Below are 24,678 nucleotides of genomic sequence, written 5' to 3'. Positions count from 1 at the left end.
GAATCAGCAGAAGCAGAAATCAAGAAAAAAATCCCATTCAATATAACAAAAACAAAAATAAAATATCTGGGAATAAACCTAACCAAGGAGGTAAAAGACCTGTATGCAGAAAACTACACAACACTGAAGAAAGAAATCAAGGAAGACAAACTTATGTAAACATATACCATGTTCATGGATTGGAAGAATTAACATCATCAAAATGTCCATGCTACCCAAAGCAATTTACAGATTCAATGCAATACCTATTAAAGTACCAATGGCCTATTTCACAGACACAGAACAAACACTTCAAAAATTTATATGGAACCATAAAAGACCCCGAATAGCAGCTGCAATTGTTGACAAAGAAGAACAAAGTAGGAGGGATCACAATACCTGATATCAAACTGTATTACAAGGCTACCGTAATCAAAACAGCCTGGTACTGGCATAAAAACAGGCACATAGACCAATGGAACAGAACAGAGAGCCCAGAAATAAACCCAACTCTCTACAGTCAATTAATATTCGACAAAGGGGGCAATAACATAAAATGGAGTAAAGACAGCCTTTTCAACCAATGGTGTTGGGAGAGCTGCACAGCTACATGCAAAAAAATGAAACTCGAGCACCAACTTACACCATACACCAAAATTAATTCAAGGTGCATAAAAGACTTAAATATAAGCCATGAAACCATTAAAGCCCTAGAGGAGAACATTGGCAGGAAAATCTCAGATATTCCACGCAGCAAGATTTTTACTGATACGTCCCCTAGAGCAAGGGACATAAAGGAAAAAATAAATGGGATCTCATCAAAATTAAAAGCTTCTGCATGGCTAAGGAAAACAGTATCAAGATTAAAAGAGAAGCAACAGCTTGGGAAAACATATTTGCCAATGGTACCTCAGACAAAGGTTTAATCTCCAAAATATACAAAGAACTCACATGACTCCACTCAAAGAAGACGAGCAACCCAATTAAAAAATGGACAAAGGAGTTGAACAGACATTTCTCCAAGGAGGACATACAGAGGATCCAGAGACACATGAAAAGATGCTCGATATTGCTAGCTATCAGAGAGATGCAAATTAAAACCACAATGAGATACCACTTTACACCAGTCAGAATGGCTATCATAAACAAAGAAACAAACAACAAATGCTGGAGAGGTTGTGGGGAAAAGGGGACCCTAGTTTACTGTTGGTGGGATTGCAGACTGGTACAACCACTCTGCAAAACAGTATGGAAATTTCTAAGAAAACTAAAAATGAATGTGCCTTTTGACCCAGCAATTCCACTACTAGGCGCACATCCTAAGAACCCTGAAACACCAATCCAAAAGAAGCTATGCACCCCAATGTTCATAGCAGCACAATCTACAATAGCCAAGAGTTGGAAGCAACCTAGATGCCCATCAGTAAATGACTGGATCAAAAAGCTATGGTACATTTACACAATAGAATTCTATGCTGCAGAAAGGAAGAAGGAACTACTACCCTTTTGCAACATCATGGATGGAACTGGAAAGCATAATGCTGAGCGAAATAAGCCAGGTGGTGAAAGACAAATATCATATGATCTCACCTTTAACAGGAATCTAAACAAGAAAACAAGCAAGCAAAATATGACCAATGACACTGAAATACGGAACAGGCTGACAAGGTCCAGAGGAGAGAGAATCATAGGGGAAAAGGGGATGAACTCACATGAACAAGTATAAAGGACACATGGACAATAACTAAGGTGGGGGGCGGAAATGGGAGGGAGGTGGGGAGCACTGGGGGGGTGCAGGGCTGGGAATATAAGACAGAAAACTGTACTTGAACAAGAATTAAATAAAAAAATTTTAAAAAGTAAAAATAAATAAATAAAAAGCATGATAAAAAAAGAAAAAAGAAACACTGAAAAAATGTTTATAGTGATTCAATCATCGCTGTGTAGCTAGGCTACTGTGAAGCAGTCATATTGATTACACTAGGCTGCCAAAAAACAATAATATTGCTCCTGCTTTGTTATCAGTGCATGAATTGTTATACCAGTAAATAATTATGATTTTTTCCTTCTATTTTGGATGTCTAATGTTAATAATATTTACAGCATATACAATGTTTTATATTATATAAGACAGTATTGATGTAGGTGTTGACAAACAGATGGTGTAAAGTTACACTATCAGTGTGGTACAGAACTACAGATGTGTATTTTCCTTATGGTTTTCTTGACGCTTGAATTTCTCTGGCTTTATTGTGTGAACACAGTGTATAATACATAGAACATATAAAATATGTGTTAATTGACTGTTTATGTTATTGGTAAGGTTTCCTGTCAACAGTAGGGTGGCTGTTAGTTGTTAAGTTTGGGGGCAGTCAAAAGTTATACGTGGATTTCAGTTGTGTGGGGTGTGAGGTGGGGAGTCAGTATCTTCCCTACCACTGTGTTGTTCAAGGGTCAGCTGTTAATTTTTGAAATAACAGTTTCTGAGTGAAATCACGTATATATAACCATTTAGTGAAGCTTGCATAGATCCAAATGTGTGGCAGTAGACTTTATTGTGGGCTTTTGGTTCTAGTACAGTTTAGGTGTTTACATCAGCACTTTCCAGTAGAAATATAATTGTCAGCAACATAAGTCATTTTTAAATATCTGATAGCCACTTCTAAAAATGTAAGAAGAAACAGATGAAAAGATTTTTTTAAAAATTTTAGCCCTTTCTAGAGCTAATTTATTATTTCAGTATGTAGTCAATATAAAATTGATGTAGTATAAAATAATTAGCCAGATACTTTACATTCTTTTTGTACTATCTACAAAATTCCACTGTGTTTTTTATACTTATAGCACATCTTCATTCAAATGCAAAATTTTTTTCAGAAACACTTGAAATAAGAAAATTCAGTTCCACTGTCAGATCAGCGACATTTCAAGTGCTCAGTATTCACATGTTTATAATCTAAACTTTATTGATCCTTTTCATATGAATACAATAGATTTTTAATATGCTCTTTGAAGTCCAGAACCTTTATATTCAATCTTCTAGATTTTTAATGCTTACTTTATGACATTGAATAGAATTATAATTATTTTAATCTGGCACTAGTAACATACTTAGACACTTGGAAAACATCTATGGAAAAAATCAATGACAAAAGCTTTCAGGTTTATAATATTAAAATATTTTAACAAATATTAACAAAAAACATTTAATGAAATTTTATAGGTACATAAAATTGGCACTTTGTTAAAACAAAGATTAAAAAATTTCTACGATATAAGATACCTAAATCCAGGATTTGTATCGTTGTCCTAATTATTTTTTCAGTTGCTTTTTTGTTGTTTTCAACCAGGAAAAATACATTATCAGGATGATCTCATACAACCTTTCCCACCAACTAATAATTCTAAAATTGTTTCTGTTTTCTTGGTCCTTCTTAACATATTGCTTTTTATATATGAAATGAAAATTACTGATCCTCGATCAACTTGGATATATCCAGGATTAGCCTACATAAATTAAAGCTAGTCTCTCACACTTTCCTTCCTACCTGCTTATTATTGATAAGTGATATTCTGTTTTGATATGACTCTGTTCTTGGAAAATTCATTTTATTTGTTGTCTTCCCTTAATTTATACCGCTAAGATCTTAAAAATACAATATCTTAAAATCGATATTAACGGCTTTGAAGCTTTGCTTTTTATTTGAATGAGATTGGTGAGTTCAGGGAAAGGACCTTAGTATTCTCTGAGGCATATTTGAACACGTGAATATATCCATTCAGAAAACATCTGCAAGTAAGATAATGGGAACATTGATTTATAGCAAATGAAATACAAAGTAAAAGTACACTTTTGTTCATTAACAATATGAACAAAATTATTCATTAACCTTAGAGTGTGCTCCCTCCCCTTTGGTTTTCTTTTATGTTCCCAGGGCATGTATCTTCTTTCCTACTTTTCACTGAAACGCACTGGTATTATCTTCACTGAGATGTCTGAAAACTGATCAGATTTAAAAGCTGAGGGTATTTTCTGTCAATACAGAAAGTATTTAAAGTGTAAGTGAAGGAATGGTTCTTTAATAAATTACAAATCTGATTTTGTCTTTATGTTCTTAGTGCGTTTTTGTAAAATCAGTGTGTTGGAATGTCTAAAACATATATTTCCTTCCTATTTTCAGAAAGACACTTTATTAAAAAGTAATATGAGACCTAGTTATATAATATAGACCATACAACTAAATATTATAAATTTATGCAAGTTTAACTGCATTTTATAGCTTGAAATCTGGTAATGTAATATCCACTGTTTTATGATGTTTAAAAAAGATCAATACAGAAATAAGTTTACAGTAACAAGCTAATTACTCACCACGTAAATACTTCTTTTTAAAAGTGTATTAGAACAAGATTTTAGACGATTATTAACCTTTCAAAGGAAAAGATCAGCAAGTTCAATTTTGGTAGCCATCTCTAACTTTGGCATTATAATATGAAAATTTCTCGTACTGTTACAGATAAAGTGATATGCTATGATGAAAAGAGCATGAAGATCAGAATTACCTGATTTGAGCTCGTCTACTAACTAATAAGCTTATCTACGATAACCTTGGGCCAGTTTCATTTTGTTTTGTTTTTAACTGCGTTTAGCCTCAGTTTTCTTACCTTTGAAATAGAGAAAATAGCCTGTCTTGGGGCAGCGCTCACGCTGGGTGTCCAGGGTTAACTAGGCACAGTCTCTGCCCTTCTCCACCCATTCTTTTTAGGAGACAAACATTAAACAAATGATTGCATATTTAATTATAGTTGTGATGAATGTATGGAGGAACATACAGAGTGGTAGGAATGTAGAAAATTGGGGCAACCTGATCTAGATTGGGAGCCAAGGAAGGCTTTCTTGAGAAAGGACTATTTGAGGGAAACCCCAAAGGAATTTGGTGTAGGTGCGAAGTACAAAGAAGGGAATATTTGATGGAGGAAAGAGCGTGTGTGAAGACTCTTAGGCAGATAGAGGCACAGTGTAGACAATGAGGGGGAGGCCCAACTTTGAGGTAGGCAGGAACCCAGGTCTTACAGAGCCTTTTCACTGTACTGAGGCTTTTACTTCCTATTTAGGAACACACGCAAGGGGGAAAAGGCAAGTGATGTAATCATATTTGTGTATTTAAAAAATTGCTCTGGCTATAGTGTGGAGTATGGACCTGAGAAACAAAGATGGGTGTGGGAGACCTGCAGAATGCAGGTGGGAGTAGTGGTGGTAAAGTGCTAAAAAGGTGGGGGAATGAAGACTGAGGAATGAATGGATCAGCCACGTATTCAGGAGGAAAAAATAAGACATAGTAATGGTACAGCAAGGGTAGCGAGTGACTACTAACACTTATCAACTGTCTGCTAGGTGTCAGGTATTATGCCCAATATACTTGTGTGGCCCGTCTTACTTAATCCTCATAGCAACTAACTATAAATTGTAGGCATTATTGTCCTGTCAGTTATACAAATTAGGAAAACAAAGTTTGTAGAGGTTAAATAATTCCCCAGGCTAGAAAGCGGCAGAGCCTTAGCTGACTAATGGCCAGCACCCTTAACTACTAGACGGAAGTGGATGTAAAGGAAGTGTTGAAGAGAGGTAGACAGAGAAGGTACCAAGAATCACCTCTAGGTTCCGGTCTTCCTGGTTTGCTGAGCAGCGGTGTGATTCACTGAAGGAGGGACACTGGGCGAGGCCCAGCTTTGTGGCAGCAGAGCGTTTAGTGCACCTCGTTAGTGATCTGATTCAAATGAGGCTCTGGCACAGTCGCCCGTGGAATACACGTTGTGTACAGCTTCTGGTTACCTCAACTAAGCCAGAAAATATGCTTGATGATTGTACTGGCCATATCATAGGGAGGGAACAGCTGATCCATTCCAACTCTGCTGCAATAGCTGGCTCGTTTTTGTTTATATTTCAATTGCTTCTTATCTTGCCCTCTAGATTGTAAACTATTTGTTTAATTCCTAGTACCCCGTACAGTGTCTGTCCTGTAATGTGATGTGGGTCCAGTTACTGTTTGGTGAAAGAATATAAGAATATTAATAGGCACACATTCGAATAGTACTTAATACTTGTCAGACAAATTTCACACTCATGTAATCCTGAATCTATTAAATTTTATTTCTAGTTCTTAGAATGTCTTTTTTTAACTTTGCATAACTCATGTCTTGCATTGTTTAGACATTGGGGAAGTTGCATTGTTTGGATATTAGGAAAGTGTTTTCATAAAGTAGATTGAATAAATTATTAGTCTTTTGAAAATAATGATATGGACCTTAGAAGTTTGTATATACACATATGTTACCCTCATGAACCTCACTTTATGCTATGCATGTAGTGAAAAATAAATATTTAATAAATGACTTTAGTGTATTCATTAGAACCATAGTGTATTTATTAGAACCATATCCATATTTCATATTGATTGTCTTAGATATATAAATCAGTTGTAGAAATCATTTTTATTTTTTATTTTTTAAATTTTATATGTATATCTTTAGAGGGGAGGGGAAGGGAAGGGAAGGAGAGAGGGAGAGAATATCAATGTATGGTTGCCTCTCATGGGTCCCCTGCTAGGAACTGACCTGCAACCCAGGCATGTGCCCTGACTGGGAATCGAACTGCAAGCATGTGGTTCACAGGCCTGCGCTCAATCCACTGAGCTACACCAGTCAGGGTGAAACCATTTTTAGATTCAGCTGAATATATGGATACAGTTGTGAATAGTAATCTAAAATTGACTTCTCTCCAAATGTGGTCATTTCCAATTTCTAATTCCTAATATATGCATTTAGCTACTCAACCTTTTGTTCTCTTTAATCACTACCAGATATCATCAGTTTCTCTTGACAATCGTACTGAAGTGTTAGAAGATGGAGAAAATCCACCAAGTAGTCAGTCATCAGAGAGCGGATTCACCGAGTTCATACAGTATCAAGCAGACCGAACCGATGACATTGACAGAGAACTGAGTGAGGGGCAAGGAGCAGCTGCCATCCCAATTGGTAGCGCGTCCTCTGAGACAGAAACAGCTTCCACTGTGGGATCTGAAGAAACCATCGTCCAGCCCCCTTCTGCAGTCACTCAGGGCACAGCGCCCCGAAGTATGAAGCCAGTCCAGAAGACTGCAATGCAGTGCTGCTTGGAGTATGTCCAACAGTTTCTCACGAGACTTATCAACCTCTACATTGTTCAGAGTAACTCTTTTTCTCAAGCCTTGGCTACAGAGCATCATGGGGATCGCAGCAGAGAGCAAGGAGACAGGGAGAAATGGGACATGGATTCACGTGGAGATGTAAAAGAGAGAAGCATAAGTAAACAGTCAACCTCAAAAGAATACCTTTCTGCCTTCCTTGCTGCCTGCCAGCTCTTCCTGGAGTGCTCAAGTTTTCCAGTTTACATCGCCGAGGGAAACCATGCCTCCGAGTTACATCCGGAATCAGAAACTGGTAAGGTAGTTTCTGTTTTGTTCATATTTAAATGTTCTCTGTGGTATGCTTTTTTTTCAGTAGCACTCAGATATTAAAACTGGGATTTTTTATGTATACACATACTACAGTGATTACTACATAATGTGTGATTAATATACTGTCTTTCAGTGTAGGAAAATAGATTGTATAATGTGACAGAAGAAAAGTACTTATTTTTAAAAATTTATGAAATTCTTGTTACTGCTTATTTTTTAGTCTAGGTGAGAAACCATGCTTTTCTTAACAGATCAAAACCTAAAGGTAGTAAGTAGTGGAGCTTTTTTTTTTTTTTAGATAGATGGGAAGTTAAAAGTATGTGTGAAAGGGTGAGTGTGATGAACCCTGTTGGCTTCCATCTTTTGTTTCAGACTGGGAGCATGTGCAGCCTCCACTGTGGCTCCAGACGCTGATGAATGCTTGCAACCAAGCAAGTGATTTTAGTGTGCAGAGTGTTGCTATCTCACTAGTCATGGACCTGGTGGGACTGACTCAGTCTGTGGTCATGGTCACTGGGGAAAACATCAACAGTGTGGAACCTGTACAGCCCTTAAGTCCAAACCAGGGAAGAGTGGCCGTGGTTATTAGACCGCCCCTCACACCAGGCAATCTGAAGTACATAGCTGAGAAGACTGAATTTTTCAAGGTAAATTCTAAATAAATTAATGATTCAGATGATACTTGACCTAGTTTGCATAGCAAAAAATTAAAGATGAGAATCAGGCTTAATTGAACCCTTCGATATCACACTGTAGAGACAGATACAGCACTTGATCTGTACGGCTTTGTGTAGCTGGTCCCCCCTTTTGTGTGGAGAGAAAAAGGTAAGGATGAGGGGAGTATTAAAGTAAATAGGGGCAAATATTAAGGCACTAAGTCCATGGAGGGAATACTTTCAACTAAAAAAAAGGAAAGCTGACTTATATAGTAAAAAAATTACTTCCGAATGAAGTGGTTGTGGCACTTCTGCTTCGTACACCTTGGCTCTCGAAGACCCCTAGGAAGAGGTTTTCTTCCTGTATGTTGTCTGACTGTCATCCGTGGTGTGTGATGATGTTTAGAAAAATGCAGTTCGATTTCTGCAATAGTGCAAATGCTATTCTCTACACAGAAAGAACTTCAAGTATATTTGGACTGTATAACATCTTAAGATGGTAGTTTTTTTATACATAAAAAATATTTTTTTAATTTTTATCTGATTTCAAGTCATTACAACCTTTCAGATAACTTCCTCCTGCTGGATTAAGGTTGACTTCCCTACCATTTTGGTGGTAAACCCTGAAGATTGTTGAATTTTTATTAATGCTGTAATAGATCATCAGGTGCTGTATTAACACATGTAGCTCTGAAATAATACGACCTTTATTTGCCTTAAGTAATTCGAGTATTTGGACTGTGAATTATATTTTACTTTGCAACATGTCACTGTGAATAGTAGTGTATTCGACGTGGGATCTGTACCCTCCTAAGGATGATGTATTCCAGCATCACTTCACTAGATGTCACTGACCTAGTGAAATGGGTACTTATTTTGGCTCTGCAGAAAGTGCTTCCATGCTGATGTTTAAATAAATATTATTAAAGTACTATGATAAACGGTTCTGACGACCTGAATGACCAGAAGGTGGGCGGATGAGAGGCACCCTTTTAAATGTCATCCCAGTGGCATAATGAATATTAAAGACCTTCGAGGCCTTGCAGTCAGACTTGTATTACCAGTAGGAAATGTTTGTTAATAGGTTTTCATTAAGGTTTTATAATACTGTCACTCTTACATTTTTTTCAACAGCTTGTGGCTTTAACATTGTGGGACCAGCTGGGAGACAGGACACCTCAGCACCACCAAAAGAGTGTGGAATTGTTTTATCAGTTACATAACTTGGTTCCTTCTTCTAGCATCTGTGAGGATGTTATAAGTCAGCAGTTAACCCATAAAGATAAGGTAAATTCATCTCTTCTTATCCTATGTCAGCTCCTCACTCCCATTATACTGAGTGTAACATGAGGAAGCTCTAGGAAAACGATTGCAGCTAGTATCTGAATAACAGAGAATATAGCTTTGTTCAGAGTGAGTTTAGTATCTTTAAAATACATGTTCTGTTCTTTTTAGAGGAAAGCTTTTTGAAAAAGCATCAGTAACATGAAAATCAAGTTACCCAAAATCAAAGACTGGTTTTATTTCTTGGTTCAGGGCACCAGCTGTGGGGAGTGCTGATTACAGTTGGTTCTGGACCAAGTTCTTGAGTCATAAAGGAGGAATCAGTGGATCCAGTTGTGATACTGATGGACACATTAACATATGGGAAATGAAACAGCATGTTGCACTTATAAGCTATAGCATGCTAATATGTGAGATTATATTCTTTTCATTATAGTACATATCCAAAATAAGGATTTGTATTCTAATGTGTAGGAAGTAGTACATAAGTAAGAGTAAAGATGACTGAGTTATGAGTGAGCCTGAGAAGAAGCTGGGACAGTCGTTCTGGTAGATCTCTTCTGGGGAACTTAGTGAAGTTTGTGGTGTTCCTGCACCTGCTCTGTAGTATAAATTAAAGCTTTTATTGAATATCGTTTAGAAATGCTCTAACTGAACGCAGCCTCAGTGCTAGTGAGTTTTAATGATTGCTATTCAAAAAGACACTGTGCTGAATAAATGGAACATTTGGCAGGGTGAGCAGGTGGCAAATGAACGAGTAAATGAGGAAGAATGAAAAGCTTGTTCCCGGGAAAATGTTAAAATTATGTTTAAGCTTCAGTACATTCTTTCAAAACTGTTCAGAAACAAAATTTGAAATAAAGCCTTGCATTTAATAATTTATTTTACAATAAGTATAAATCTAGGACAGATTTTATACCTGTTTACTTGCATAACATTTCATTTGCAAAGAAATACTAAGTTGTAAATAAAGATACCGTACTTCCATGAAGAAAAGTTAAAATGCCTGTTACTACTGACTTGTTTTTGCCTGTGTTTCTATTGGCTGAGGTACCAACGCTGCTTTACAGGGCTCATGAAGCCCACAGAAACAGAGCCCTTTGGGCCCATCACAGGCGATTTAAACAGTTGCAGTTCTGGTTCTGAGGGGCTATTACCTGAAGGTTTCTACAAGTGCTCAAGAAAAATGATAATTTTTTAATAATATCACAGTTTCTACTTGATTTACATTAACATATTATCTAATATGAAGTGCTTATCTTTCTAAATAATTTTCTTTTTATGTTGTTCTATGCATTGTTATTGTAATACCTGATCTTTTCCAAATAATCCCAAAAGTAGTATAGTATTTTTCATATAGAAATAATTTTGAGGGGCTTAAATTTTTTAATCTAATAAACCAGCTTTGTAAGTGATAGTAAATTAATTTTGGGTTAATATGAGGGGGGAAGCAAAAAACCCCTGGAATTTATTTATAAGAAAATGTGTATTCTTACAAGTTTAAACTTCAGTCACCTTCAAAGTACTGTCCATTTGATGAGATACACCTATTGAGACATTTTTTTCCACTGCTCAAAACATGTTTTTGAACTCGTCTATTTTGATACCTTTAGCATTTCTGCCATTTTTTTGTCTCATCTCTTCCACATTGGCAGGACATTTCCTTTTGAGGACTTTTTCATCCAAGAAAACAAAAATAGGTTGCTTGGGGTGAGATTGGGAGATGAGGGTGTGTGGGGCATGGGGTCATGCCACTTTTGGTCAAAAACTGCTAAACACTCAGCATGTGTGGGCAGGCGCACTCATAAATCACCCATCATGAAATGGGCAAATGCATTGAAAGAGTCTTCCAAACAAATTTACTGAAGCCAAATGCAGCCTCTCACATCAACACCAGCTGGTACACTGATACAGATGGGTTCCTAAAACAGTCACCTAGTGGGTGAAGCCTGTACTAAAAGGGACCTGCCCTCCAGAAAATAGTTCCTTTTTCCCCAGCCCCCCTTGTATATAATTTTTAAGAGCAAAAGTAAATCCTACAGTACAATAAAATCAATTTTGACTACTAAACATTTATATTAAAATGAGGAGGAAGTACTTTCTATACTCAAGATATCATGATGACATGCACATTATCAGCTTTTTTCATACAGTAATCTAGTAAACTGATTTCCTAGTCTAAACTGAATAATTACTTGTGAGGCAGTATGAGGTGATCCTTTAGGTTTAATTTTTTTTATATACTTAAGTATTTTCTATGTTTCTACTTACCTGAAAAAACAGTTTATTGCATTGTGTTGTAGAGTATCGTGAACATTGAATATAACATTCTCTCTTAAATAGCTACTTTGATTTTGCCAAAATACTTATCTTCAAAGGAGAATAAAAAATTAATTTTTATTATTAAATCTTTAAAGGCTAATAACTCATTAATCTTTAAAGATTAATTAATCTTTATCTTTATTATTAATAAATCTTTAAAGATTGATTAGTTATTAATCTTTAGTAATATTTATTAAAAATAATTTAATCTTTATTAATGATTTAATGGAATAATTTAATTATTAATAATTTGATCATGTTCCTTCTCAGAAAATAAAGATGGAAGCACATGCAAAGTTTGCAGTTCTTTGGCATCTCACAAGGGACCTCCATATAAATAAGTCTTCATCTTTTGCACGTTCTTTTGACAGGTTGGTTACATTTTATATTCAGGTTTTACAGTCAGATGTCTTAATGTGTCTTTTGTTGACTCCTCAGTTAGTTTGGCAGGAGTAGGCAATAGCAATTTTCATGTTTAAAAAAATTTTTGATCCTCACCCAAGGATATGCTTATTGATTTTAGAGAGAGAGGGAGGGAGAGGGAAAGAAACATTGATGTGAGAAAGAAACATCGATCGATTGCCTCCCATACACTCCCTGACTAGGGATTGACCCTGCAACCTAGGTATGGGCCCTGACTGGGAATCTAACCCTCAGCCTCTCGGTGTATGGGTTGACACTCCAACCAACTGAGCCACCCAGTCAGGGCATCAATTTATACATTTTATAAATAAAATTAAAAAATTATTTGTTAAAAATCTAAGCTATATTGAAATTCATGGCATTTTCATTTATCTGCCGGATTTTCCCTTGTTTGGCCCCGTCCTTTCATTTGATGACTATTAATCGAGCCCCCGCAACATGGTCGGTTCCGTTCCATGTGTCAAGAATACAGCAATGGAGACAGTCTTCTTGAATCTATATTCACATCGAGTGAGATCGCATATAAACAGTAGATTGTATAAGTGTTTCTCTAGCTATTATTCTTAATTTTCTGCCTGAATTGGACTTATTAAAATCTAAAGCTAAATTACTGAATCCCCTTCCATGGATTCAGAGAACCTATAACTGCCTGAGAATGGGGTTGCTATTTGTCTAGCTTACTTAGATGGCTCACTCCCCAAATACGAGATTTGCACTGACTTCCAAGGGGATGCCATGTGTAGGTAGATTCATATATTGGCATCAGACAGCAGTCTCACCCGTTTTCAGAGAGGTGGCCGCAAATGCAACTGTGCTTAAAGCCCAACTGCATGTTATTTCAGCTGGTGCTTTTCAAGCAGCGTCGCTATCTTTAAATGATCTGCTGTTGAACCTCTACCATGAACTAGGCCCCAGGCCCAGGTACTTCACAAATACCCTCTCTTATTTGGCCACCATGTTTCCTCATGGCACAAGTGAGACAGTGAAGACCCAGAGAAGTTGTGACTTACCCAAGACCACACGTGAGATAAAGTGGATGGCCCAGATTTGAATCTTGGGTGTTCTGATTCCAAACTGTCCCTCCACGCCTTTTGTGGAAAGTCTTTCCTTGAATCAAGCACATAGTTTAGATTCATAAAGAGAATGGGAGCAGAGGGCACGGACCAGCATAGAGGTAACACTGCCTAGCATTGCAGGGGGTTCAGCATTTGGTGCCAGGAATATATTGCTAAAAGAAGACTAGTTTTTTAAGGTTACTTTTTCTGTTCTTTACTATTTATCTTATAAGAATATGCTGGTGAAATTTCCAGAAACACAAGTACCTACAAAAAGGGAAAAGAATTTTCTCTTTCCTATTGTATCTACTGAGGATATGGGGATTAAGATTATTAACATGCTGTGGTTAAAAATTATCCTGAAGTGCAATTAATTTATAATAATTAATTCAAAATAAAAAACACAACTTACAGTATTATTAATCTTAGAAAAATTAGAGTGTCACACTTAAAGCAAGTGTTTTGTTCTTTAATTATTTGTGTTTATTGTAGGTCACTGTTCATCATGTTAGATAGCCTTAACAGTCTCGATGGTTCTACTAGCTCTGTGGGACAAGCCTGGCTGAACCAAGTCCTGCAAAGACATGATATTGCAAGAGTTTTGGAACCATTGCTATTGCTTCTGCTTCACCCCAAAACTCAGAGGGTTTCAGTGCAGCGTGTACAAGCAGAACGTTATTGGAATAAGGCACCTTGTTATCCTGGAGAAGAGAGTGACAAGCATTTCATGGAAAATTTTGCATGCAGCAATGGTGAATATCATGTGGAACTAGAAAAGCTTTATTTAGAATTAAATAATTAAAATAAAGTGAGAGCTGAACACAACAGTGGTTGGCGAGAGAATCCAATGTGGGATTTTCTCCATGGGCTTGTTTTCTGTCCTCTGATGCACGAGCAGTGCTCTGACGGCCGTCTCAGAGTGGGCTTCATCGATGACGTGTTGGGGGACTAGAATCTCTTATCAGCTGACTCTTCTTTCAGGGGAGTAATCAGCATAGCATTTTTCAGAGACAGTCTTCAGTTTAGATGGAAATACATTTAGATTCTTTTTAAGAATCCTGGTCCTATGGGGCTCTGTAGATACTTCGCTAGGAATGTATAGTAAGCTTATAATGCATATTTATATTTCGTGAGTCATTTTTCTTATCTGTAAGGTCAGAATCATAACCCACCTCTTTCAGGTCATGTTGTGATATGTTTAGTGCAGTGACTGGCATATCATACGTGTTTGTTAAATATTCTTATTACTATGAAACCCACACTTTAAAAACTATTGAGTGATATCCTCTATAATAAAAGCAATAATGGCCTTTTATATTACATTATTATGTGCTAGGGACTGTCACTTATCATTTGTATCTCGACAAATATTTTTTTATTCCTGTGAGGTCAGGAATAAAAAACTGATTTTACCAAGCAGGGAGCTTATTTTTAGAAGGATGTGCTTTCTCAAAGGCTCACTGCTGGTGAGTGATGCAGTCTGGAACTAAACTGTCACCTTTCATGTGTCTCTACCAAGGCTTGGTTCCTTTCCCTAGCTTCCCTTTCAGGGCTTTTCCTGAATCTTCTAAGAAAATGCTCTACCCTGCTAATTGCCAGAACTTTCGTTTTTATCACTTTACCTACCACACTTCCCACCTGACTACTAAATTCTCGCCTCTCCTCTGAAATCAGTCTCAGACCTTACCTGTGGTACCATGATTCTTTCCCTGAAAGTGGTGGCATTTTGTTTGTACCACTCATATGCAATTAACCCTCCCACCCTTTCCAAAAGAATGTTGTTAACATAGTATGCTCTCCAAAAAGTACAGAAATAGACGAATATATTGGTACTTCCCTACTAATTTTAAGCTCTTTAGAGAGAACGATGCTGTCTTTTCCTTCTCTCACCCTCATTGTCTATTGGTTTAGGGTCTTACTCATACCAGATAATTCATAAATGTTTTTTGAATTTTATTAAAATCAAGGAGATTGTGTTTTTATACTCCCCTTTAGTGTAACTAAAAGGAGGTATCACACGAGAAGGAAAAAAACACAAAGTTTGTACTGCAGTAAAAACGGATGTCTTATTTGGGGATAAGGACGAGTTTGGATATTTCATCAGTGTTAACTGTGCTATTCAATTTAAATGCAATTGAATAATAGGCCTTCAGTTGAATTGTGTTTATTAAACTCTACTTAATAATCATCTATATAATTTTCTAACTTAAAGGGTCTAAAATAGTAATATAATATGATTTTAATAGTAGCATGTAGGTGGGTTTTGAAACATGATTAAAATCTTGAATTCAGTTTGTATTTGTACATTTTCATTATTTTAATATATTGTATATTTTTCTTCCTTTACTATTTTTCTCATATGCCAGTAAGCCAAGTGCAACTCATTGCATCTAAAGGAAATGGTGAAAAGCCGCTTACCATGGATGAAATAGAGAACTTTAGTCTCACTGTTAACCCATTAAGTGACAGACTCTCCCTTCTAAGTACCAGCAGTGAGACAATTCCAATGGTTGTCTCTGATTTTGACCTTCCAGACCAACAGATAGAGATACTCCAGAGTTCTGACTCTGGATGCTCACAGTCCTCTGCTGGAGACAACCTGAGTTACGAAGCTGATCCTGAAAATGTGAATACACCAGAGGACTCTCAAATGCCAAATGCAGGCTCCCCAGACGATGATGTTCAGCAGGTAGTGTTTGACCTGATATGTAAAGTTGTAAGTGGTCTGGAAGCAGAATCTGCCTCTGTAACTTCTCAGTTGGAAATGGAAACTGTGCCTCCAGGGCACAGCGATATAGATCCAGGTGAGGAGGCAACTAAAAGTGAAGATCAGTCCACTCAGCAGAGTCAGAGCACTTTGCTGAGTAACGAGAGTTCTCAGCTTCTGTCTGTGTCTGCGGAAGGCGGCTGTGAGTGTGTGGCAAATGGAATCTCCAGAAATAGCTCCTCACCTTGTATTTCAGGAACCACACAGACCCTCCATGACTCTTCTGTTGCTTCGACAGAAACCAAAGCTAGACAGAGGAGTCACAGTAGTATTCAGTTCAGCTTCAAAGAAAAATTATCAGAAAAAGTCTCAGAGAAAGAAACAATTGTTAAAGAGTCAGGTAAACAACCGGGAGCAAAACCTAAAGTAAAACTTGCCAGAAAAAAGGATGATGACAAGAAAAAAACATCAAATGAAAAACTCAAACAAACCAGCGTATTCTTTAGTGATGGTTTGGATTTAGAGAACTGGTATAGCTGTGGAGAGGGAGAAATTTCTGAAATTGAGAGTGACATGGGTTCTCCAGGATCACAGAAATCTCCTAATTTCAACATCCATCCTCTCTATCAGCACGTGCTTCTGTATCTCCAGCTGTATGATTCATCAAGGACTCTTTATGCTTTTTCTGCCATCAAAGCCATATTAAAAACTAACCCTGTTGCTTTTGTAAATGCCATTTCAACCACTAGTATAAATAATGTGTATACCCCTCAGTTGTCTCTGCTTCAGAATCTATTGGCCAGACACCGAATTTCTGTTATGGGCAAAGACTTTTATAGTCATATCCCAGTGGACTCAAACCATAACTTTAGGAGTTCTATGTACATAGAAATTCTTATTTCACTCTGCTTATATTACATGCGTAGCCATTACCCAACCCACGTCAAGGTCACTGCACAAGACTTAATAGGCAATCGAAACATGCAGATGATGAGCATAGAAATTTTGACACTTCTCTTTACTGAGCTGGCAAAAGTGATAGAAAGCTCAGCAAAGGGTTTCCCTAGTTTTATCTCTGATATGTTATCTAAGTGCAAAGTTCAGAAAGTAATTCTTCACTGTTTGCTGTCGTCCATCTTTAGTGCCCAGAAATGGCACAGTGAAAAAATGGCAGGTAAGAATACGATTGCCGTGGAAGAAGGTTTCTCAGAGGACAGCCTCATCAATTTCTCAGAGGATGAATTTGACAATGGCAGCACACTCCAGTCACAACTTCTCAAAGTCCTTCAGAGGCTCATTGTCCTAGAGCACTGGGTAATGATCACCCCTGAAGAAAATGAAACAGGCTTTGATTTTGCTGTATCTGATCTGGAACACATCAGTCCCCACCAGCCCATGACTTCTCTTCAGTATTTGCATGCTCAGCCAATCACATGCCAAGGCATGTTTCTCTGTGCCGTGATACGGGCTCTGCACCAACACTGTGCTTGTAAGATGCACCCACAATGGATTGGTTTAATCACATCTACTCTGCCTTACATGGGAAAAGTTCTACAGAGAGTGGTGGTTTCTGTGACACTACAGCTTTGCAGAAATTTAGATAATTTAATTCAGCAGTACAAATATGAAACAGGATTATCTGACAGTAGGTAAGAGCTGATTTTTAACTTTGTTGTCATTGACATTTGTCACATATATGACTGCTTAGCCATCCAGAATGTCAGTCACAATTTGAATAAACAAATTAGTGAATCTCAGTAGGTTAGAAATAGTATGTTATTTTTTTCACGAAGAAGAAAATTCATATTGAGTAAGAGAAACAAAAGAATCAAGATTAAAAAAGAGAAGGAATATTTAAACAGGCCTTTTTCACTCCTAAGGGCTAAAATTAATTTTGTTCTTCTTGACTAAGCTGGCAAAGTAATAGAAAGCTCACCAAAGGGTTTCCTTGATTTTATCCTGTATGTTATCTAAGTGCCAATAAATTTCACACTCAATTAATTTTTAAAAAACAAGAAATGGTATTTACTGTTTTAGAGGTGAAACTCTTCCTGTACCCCCAGGCCATGCTTAAAATTGCTCTGTCAGATTCGCCGCATGCTCAGGAAACTGGTTTCCGGTTTACCTCCTGCGTAGTCTCAGTGGCGACGTGTGGAATGAAGGAATAGTGCCTGTGCTGTTTAACACTGATCTGCCTGCCTTCCACAGTCACTAGATATGTAGTGACTAAATTTGTTTATTTTATATAGAATTTTTAACCAAAAAGAACATCAGTACATTTAATGTGACTTACTTATTTTATAGATTAGGATATAAAAGCTTCTAGTTTATTCTTTTAGTCATTTATTAATATACTATTTATTGGGTATTTACTGTGTGTCTGCTACGTGCGGGACATTTACTATTGATAAAACATACTTTTTTTTTTCTCAGAACTTGTGTTCAAATGAATGCATTTTATTTCAGGCCTCTGTGGATGGCATCAATTATTCCACCAGATATGATTCTAACTCTTTTAGAAGGGATCACAGCCATTATCCATTACTGTTTGTTGGATCCTACTACACAGTACCACCAAGTAAGACTGCACAAATATTTGACTTTTTTTTAAAGACTATAAGATACAGCAAGCCTCAGTAAGCACTGCTTTGTTTTTACCCCCACCTTTAACAGCTTTGGGTCAATGTAGACCAAAGACACTTGCTGGAAGCGCGCAGAGGAATCCTCTCAGTCCTCCACATGATCATGTCCTCCGTGACTTTGCTCTGGAGCATACTGCACCAGGCGGATTCCTCGGAAAAGATGGCTCTTGCTGCGTCTGCATCTGTAACCACCATTAATCTGGGAGCCACAAAGGTTAGAGATTCACACTTCACCTTGAACTCAAGAGTCTATTTGAGTACTTTCCCAAAGATTGTGTTCAGGATTTATGAATAACTTGGTCATATTTATGGCACTCTGGTGGATCGAGTAGTTAATTATCAAATTTGTAACTATTTTTTGAGTTGTGACATAAAATCCACTAAAAGTATACCCAACATAATGATTTTTAAAAGTGAATTTACAGAGTAGTAAAACTATCCACGCAGTCTAATTTTCAAACATGTCTGTCACCACAAAGATTCCGAATACCCATTTGCAGTCACTTCCTGTTCCTGTCCCTAACCCCAATCAACCATTAATCTGTTTTCTCGCTAAGTAGATTTGCTTTTTCTGAGCATTTTGTATAAGTGGAATATTACATTATTTGTAATATTTGGTCTTTTGTATCTAGCTTCTTTCATGTGACATAATGTTTTTGAGGTTTATTCGTACATGTTAAATTTTGTTCCTTTTTTAAGGGCATTTTAAATTGATATTTTATATGCAAACCCTCCTGGAAAACAATTTAACTATATGTGCAAAGAGCTTTAAAGGTTTTATAATTTTTTTGCCTAGTAATGAATTCTAAAGTAATCAAAGTTATGCAAATATATATTCATAAGACATTTATTATAGCCTTATTTGATAGTAAACAAAGAGAGATCCCAACAATAAATAAACTAATGGTTAAAAACTTATCCTTCAGTGTTACATTATGCAGGTACTAATAATTATAGTTTTGAAGAATTCTTGGTGGGTACAGAAATGCTTTAAAGTTTAATGAAACAGGGATATTACTTCATTCAACAAATAGTGTATTTCCAATTGTGTAAAATAAATGTCTCCTCAGAAAAAAGAATACAATTCACTTAATAGTGATTATCTCAGAATAATGGAATTACTTGTTTAAAAAACACTTTTATGTATTTTCTAAATTATCTACTTTATATTTAGAAGAAAATTTATGAGTTCTTAAAAGTATTATACTTTGTCAGTTGTCAAATTGACATTTTTCTGTTGCCTAGACCTCACTTCCCAGATTTGTCGTCATGAGAATACATCTGGAAATGGGCAAAGGGGAAGGGTGAGAATCATGAGAAAATGTCTGAGTACTGCTGTTGGGATTAAACTGTATGGTTTTCATTTTGTTCGGTTTCACTTAAATGTCAAAGCCCTGTCCACCCCTGCCTAATTAAAAAAGAATCTACATCAAACGTAATTGAATTTCACTTACAGTTGACCCTGGAACCACACATGGTGGGGGAGGTGCTGATCCCCAGTGCATCTGAAACATCCAGGTGTGACTTTTGACCACCCCAGAACTTAAGGTTTCCCTTAGTATCCACAGGGCATTTGGTTCCAGGACCCCCCATGGATGTCACAATCTGTGGATGCTCAAGTGCTCTATACACAATGGCATAGGTCAGTACATACAGCCAGCCCTTCACATCCATACACTCACAGCCACAGATGGAAAACAATACAGGTATTTATTGGAAAAACCTCAGCATATTAGTGGACCTCACAGTTCAAATCCTTGTTCAAGAGCCAACTGCATTGTGTTTTCCTATTATTTCATCACATTACTGAGACTCTTGCATTTAGCCGATTGGTTGTTGTCATTTTATAGGGTTTTTTTTCCTTTTAGAATTAAAATTACCATGGTCACTTCTCTTAACATGATTATAGTTTCCTCTGCTATTGTTTAGGTAATAAAACATGTAAGTACTATAGATTATTCAAACAAAAACTAAAAGTGCAGTTTAGTTATTAATGCTTACATAATTTTTAGTTCACTTCTCATTTGCTCATTTTAGAACTTGAGACAACAGATCCTTGAATTATTGGGCCCCATTTCAATGAATCATGGTGTTCACTTTATGGCTGCCATTGCATTTGTATGGAATGAAAGAAAACAGAACAAAAACACCAACAGGACGAAGGTAGATATTTAACCATTTTATACTTTTTGTTTTTTTTATTTGATGAGTATAGTAAGTCCTCATTTAACATTGACAATGGGTTCTTGGAACTGTGGCAAAACGACAGGTAGTGAAACCAGTTTTACCATAGGCTAATTGATATAAACAAGAGTTAAGTTGCTACAGCATCTCATCGATGTTATAAAGAAATAGCATTGAACAAAATGATGTCATCGAGGACCTACTGTACAGACTACTTTTCAACTCTCCACTAGTTGCAGAAGGCTGGGGTGTGGGGTATAAGTTGAAAAGAAACAGTTTGTCTACTGGGTTACATATGACTTGTTGCCTCAATTTCTTAAATAAGTGTAAAATGTACTATTTTAAGGGAAAGGGCAATTTAGTATGATATTAAACTGTAACTGTATTTAAATAGCCATTCAAATACAGTTACAACTGTAACTATATTTAGATAACCCTGTAATCTAGTAGGGTATATCTTTTAAATGCTAGTTATGCAAGCATTACTAGAGGGATATGGAGAAAATTTTTTATCTTCACTAGTTTTTTATTATGACATGATAGGTAAAATAGTTTTGTTTCTAGACGTAATTTATATATTGGTTTAGATGGGGTTATATATATGAAGATTTTGTTGCTTTGTGATTTTGAAAATTCAGTAACAATGTTTTATAGTAAAAATGAATAGTGACTATAGAATATTAAGTCTATTATTTTTACATTGATATAAGTTATATGATTTATCTAAACACAGTTTTCTGATACGCTATTTTTGTGCTGATTTTATAGTATATATACGCTGACCTTTCTAAAGTAATAAAAATAAGCATTTCACTTATATGCCATTATTTTGCATGTAAGGATTCAGTGGTAGATACCATATTGTACAAAATTGAAATCCTGGGCTATTTAAAAGCAGTCAATTAATATTTGACAAAGGATGCAAGAATGTACAATGGAGTAAAGGTAGTCTGTTCAATAAATGTGCTGGAAAATTGGACAGATACTTGCAAAAATAAAATAAAACTAGACCACCTCCTTACACTACATCTGAGAATAAACTCAAAATGGACTTTAATATAGAACTCGAAACCATAAAACTCCTAGAAAATGTAGGCAATAAAGTCTTAGACACTCCTCTTAGCAAATCTCCTTGGGCAAGGGAAACAAAAAACAAACAAATGCAACTACATCAAACTAAAAAGCTCTTGCACAGCAAAGGAAGCCATCAAAAGAATGAAAAGACAACCCAGAGAATGGGAGAACATATTCACCAATGACACATATGATAAAAGGTTAATATCCAAAATTTATAAAGAACCCATACCCCCCCAAAATAGAAACAATCCAATTTAAAACTGGGCAAAGGATCTGAATAGACACCTCTCCAAGGAGGACATACAGATGGCCCATAGACACATGAAAAGATGCTCAATGTCACTAATCATCAAAGAGATGCCAATTAAAACCACCATGAGATACTACCTCACACCTGTTAGAATGGTTATCATTAATAAATCAAAAAACAACAAGTGCTGGCAAAGATTTGGAGAAAGGGGAGCCTTTTTGCACTGTTGGTAGAAATGCAGATTGATGCAGCCACTGTGGAAATCAGTATGGAGTTACCTCAAAATATTGAAAATGGAACTGCCTTATGACCCAGCAATTCCTCTTCTGGGAATTTATCCAAAGAAATTCAAAACAGTAATCAAAAGAATATATGCACCCCTATGATCATTGCTGCATTATTTATGATAGTCAAGATATGGAAGCAACCCAGGTGTCCATCAATAGTTGAGTGGATAAAAAAAGCAGAGGTACATATATATAATGGAATATTACTCAGCCATAAAAAGTGAAATCTGACCACTTGCAACAGCAGGATGGAACTAGAGGGTTTTATGCTAACTGAAATAAGTCAGTTAGAGAAAGACAAACACCATATGATTTCACTCATATGTGGAACCTAAAGAACCATATAAATGAACAAACAATGTAAACACTTATAGATACAGATAAGAGACCAATGGTTGCCAGAGGAGAGGAAGTTTGGGGGACTGAGCGAAAGATGGTAAGGGGTTGAGGAGAAAGAGTGAAAAAGGCGAAGGGATTAAGAAGTACAAATTGGTAGTTACAGAATTCACAGGGATGTAAAGTACAGCATAGGAAATGTAGTCTATCATGTAATAACTATGAATAGTGTTGGATGGAAACTAGGTTTGTTGGGATGAGCATGTAGTAAATTACAAAATATCCAGTCACTAGGTTGTGCACCTGAAACTGAATAGAGAGACAAGGATTAACATTCACATGAAAAAAACTTTTAATATGATAGACAAAGACCAAAAACCTAGATAAGAAAAGTCAAAAGAAATAAAGCAAGTAACAAGGAACATGTAAACAATAATAATTATGTCCTTCAATAAGGAAACCATATTGCATCTATGAAATTACAAGAGACTAGAAAGCGGCCAAGATGGAGGCGTACGTGGAAACACTGTGCCTCCTCGCACAACCAAGTTTAAAGACAACAAAGTTTTAGTAACAAAAATGCAACCAAAACACAGAAAATTGAACTGTATGGAAGTCCGACAACAAAGAACTGTTCAGCCAGATCGGTAAGAGGGGCGGAGTCAGTGGCTGGTGGAGCGGGATCAGGCAGGATAAAGTGGCCAGACTGACCCAGATGCACGGGCAGTGGTTGGCAGATCCCAGGTGTGGGTGGCAACGGGCAAACCCAGTGAGGGTGCAAGGCGGGTGGCTGACCGTGGTCACACATTCGCACGCAGATGAACCAGGCGAAGGAGCAAGCAGTGAGACAGACCACACAGGCTAGGGCCCCAGTGAGGGGAATTAAAGCCTAAAAGCACCAATTGGAGAAACTTTCAGGGTTGAGGTGCTGGGCGAAGCACCCAGGCTCACAGAGAGTTTGTTGGATCCACAGGGTCCTGGAGGGTGCACAGGCCCACACATCTGGGAGCTGGCACCAAGGGGACCAATTTGCTTGCAGGAAGCAGCAAAGGGGACCGAAATCTGAGAGAGAGCAGAACAAACACCATTGCCCCTCTCTGACAGCCTGGGTGGCTCTGGGCAGCCCCACATACAGCGTCATAACCCAGCAAAGGGGTTGCCCCACCCTGGCGAACACCTAAGGCTCTGCCCCTCACTATATAATAGGTGCGAACAGACCAAAACATTATGGCTCAAGCAGAAAAAGAGCTCAAAGCCCCAGAGCCAATACTTCTAAGTGACCAAGAGATGGCCAACCTATCAGATGCACAGTTCAAAATACTGATGATCAGGATGCTCACAGAACTGGTTGATTTTAGTCACAAATTAGAGGAACAAATGAAGGCTAAACTAATTGAAATGAAGGGAAATGCACAGGAAACCAATAGTGATAGAAAGGAAACTGGGACTCAAATCAAGGGAGTGGAGCAGAAGGAAGAAAAAAATGACCAAACAGAAAAGAATGGAGAAACGAGAATTCAAAAAAATGAGGAGAGGCTTAGGAACCTCCAGGACATCTTTAAACATTCCAACATCTGAATTATAGGGGTACCAGAAGGGGAAAAGAAACAGCCACGAGTGGAAAACATATTTGAACAAATAAAGGAGAACTTCCCCAATCTGGCAAAGGAAATAGACTTCCAGGAAATCCAGGAAGCTCAGAGAGTCCCAAAGAAGTTGAATCCAAGAAGGAACACACCAAGGCACATCATAATTACATTAGCCAAGATTAAAATGAAGGAGAGAATCCTAGAAGCAGCAAGAGATGAGGGGACAGTCACCTACAAAGGAGTTCCCATCAGGCTGTCAGCTGATTTCTCAAAAGAGACCTTACAGGCAAGAAGGGGCTAGAAAGAAGGATTCCAAGATTGAAATCCAAAGACCTACATCCAAGAGTGCTCTATCCAGCAAAGCTTTCATTTAGAATGGAAGGGCAGATAA

At 37.1% G+C, this 24,678-nt stretch overlaps 1 protein-coding gene across 6 annotated transcripts in view; it reads left to right on the top strand.

Moving 5' to 3' along the window:
• DOP1A (DOP1 leucine zipper like protein A) overlaps nt 1-24,678 on the top strand; it is a 115,393-nt gene that overhangs the window by 61,293 nt on the left and 29,422 nt on the right. For all 6 annotated transcript variants that reach the window (XM_037039396.1, XM_037039393.1, XM_037039397.1 and 3 more), the window contains 9 exons: nt 6,840-7,458; nt 7,848-8,122; nt 9,266-9,418; nt 12,008-12,108; nt 13,708-13,967; nt 15,582-17,571; nt 18,389-18,500; nt 18,596-18,778; nt 20,602-20,727. In XM_037039396.1, coding sequence (XP_036895291.1) covers nt 6,840-7,458; nt 7,848-8,122; nt 9,266-9,418; nt 12,008-12,108; nt 13,708-13,967; nt 15,582-17,571; nt 18,389-18,500; nt 18,596-18,778; nt 20,602-20,727 — 3,819 coding nt within the window. The remainder of the gene's footprint in view (nt 1-6,839; nt 7,459-7,847; nt 8,123-9,265; nt 9,419-12,007; nt 12,109-13,707; nt 13,968-15,581; nt 17,572-18,388; nt 18,501-18,595; nt 18,779-20,601; nt 20,728-24,678) is intronic.

The sequence above is a fragment of the Sturnira hondurensis genome, unplaced genomic scaffold (assembly GCF_014824575.4).
Source record: "Sturnira hondurensis isolate 20B ecotype Veracruz unplaced genomic scaffold, ASM1482457v3 Scaffold0025370, whole genome shotgun sequence".
In the NCBI taxonomy this organism is placed as follows: domain Eukaryota; kingdom Metazoa; phylum Chordata; class Mammalia; order Chiroptera; family Phyllostomidae; genus Sturnira; species Sturnira hondurensis.
The sequence above is the reverse complement of the archived record's forward strand: the minus strand, read 5'-3'. Positions and strand labels throughout refer to the sequence as shown.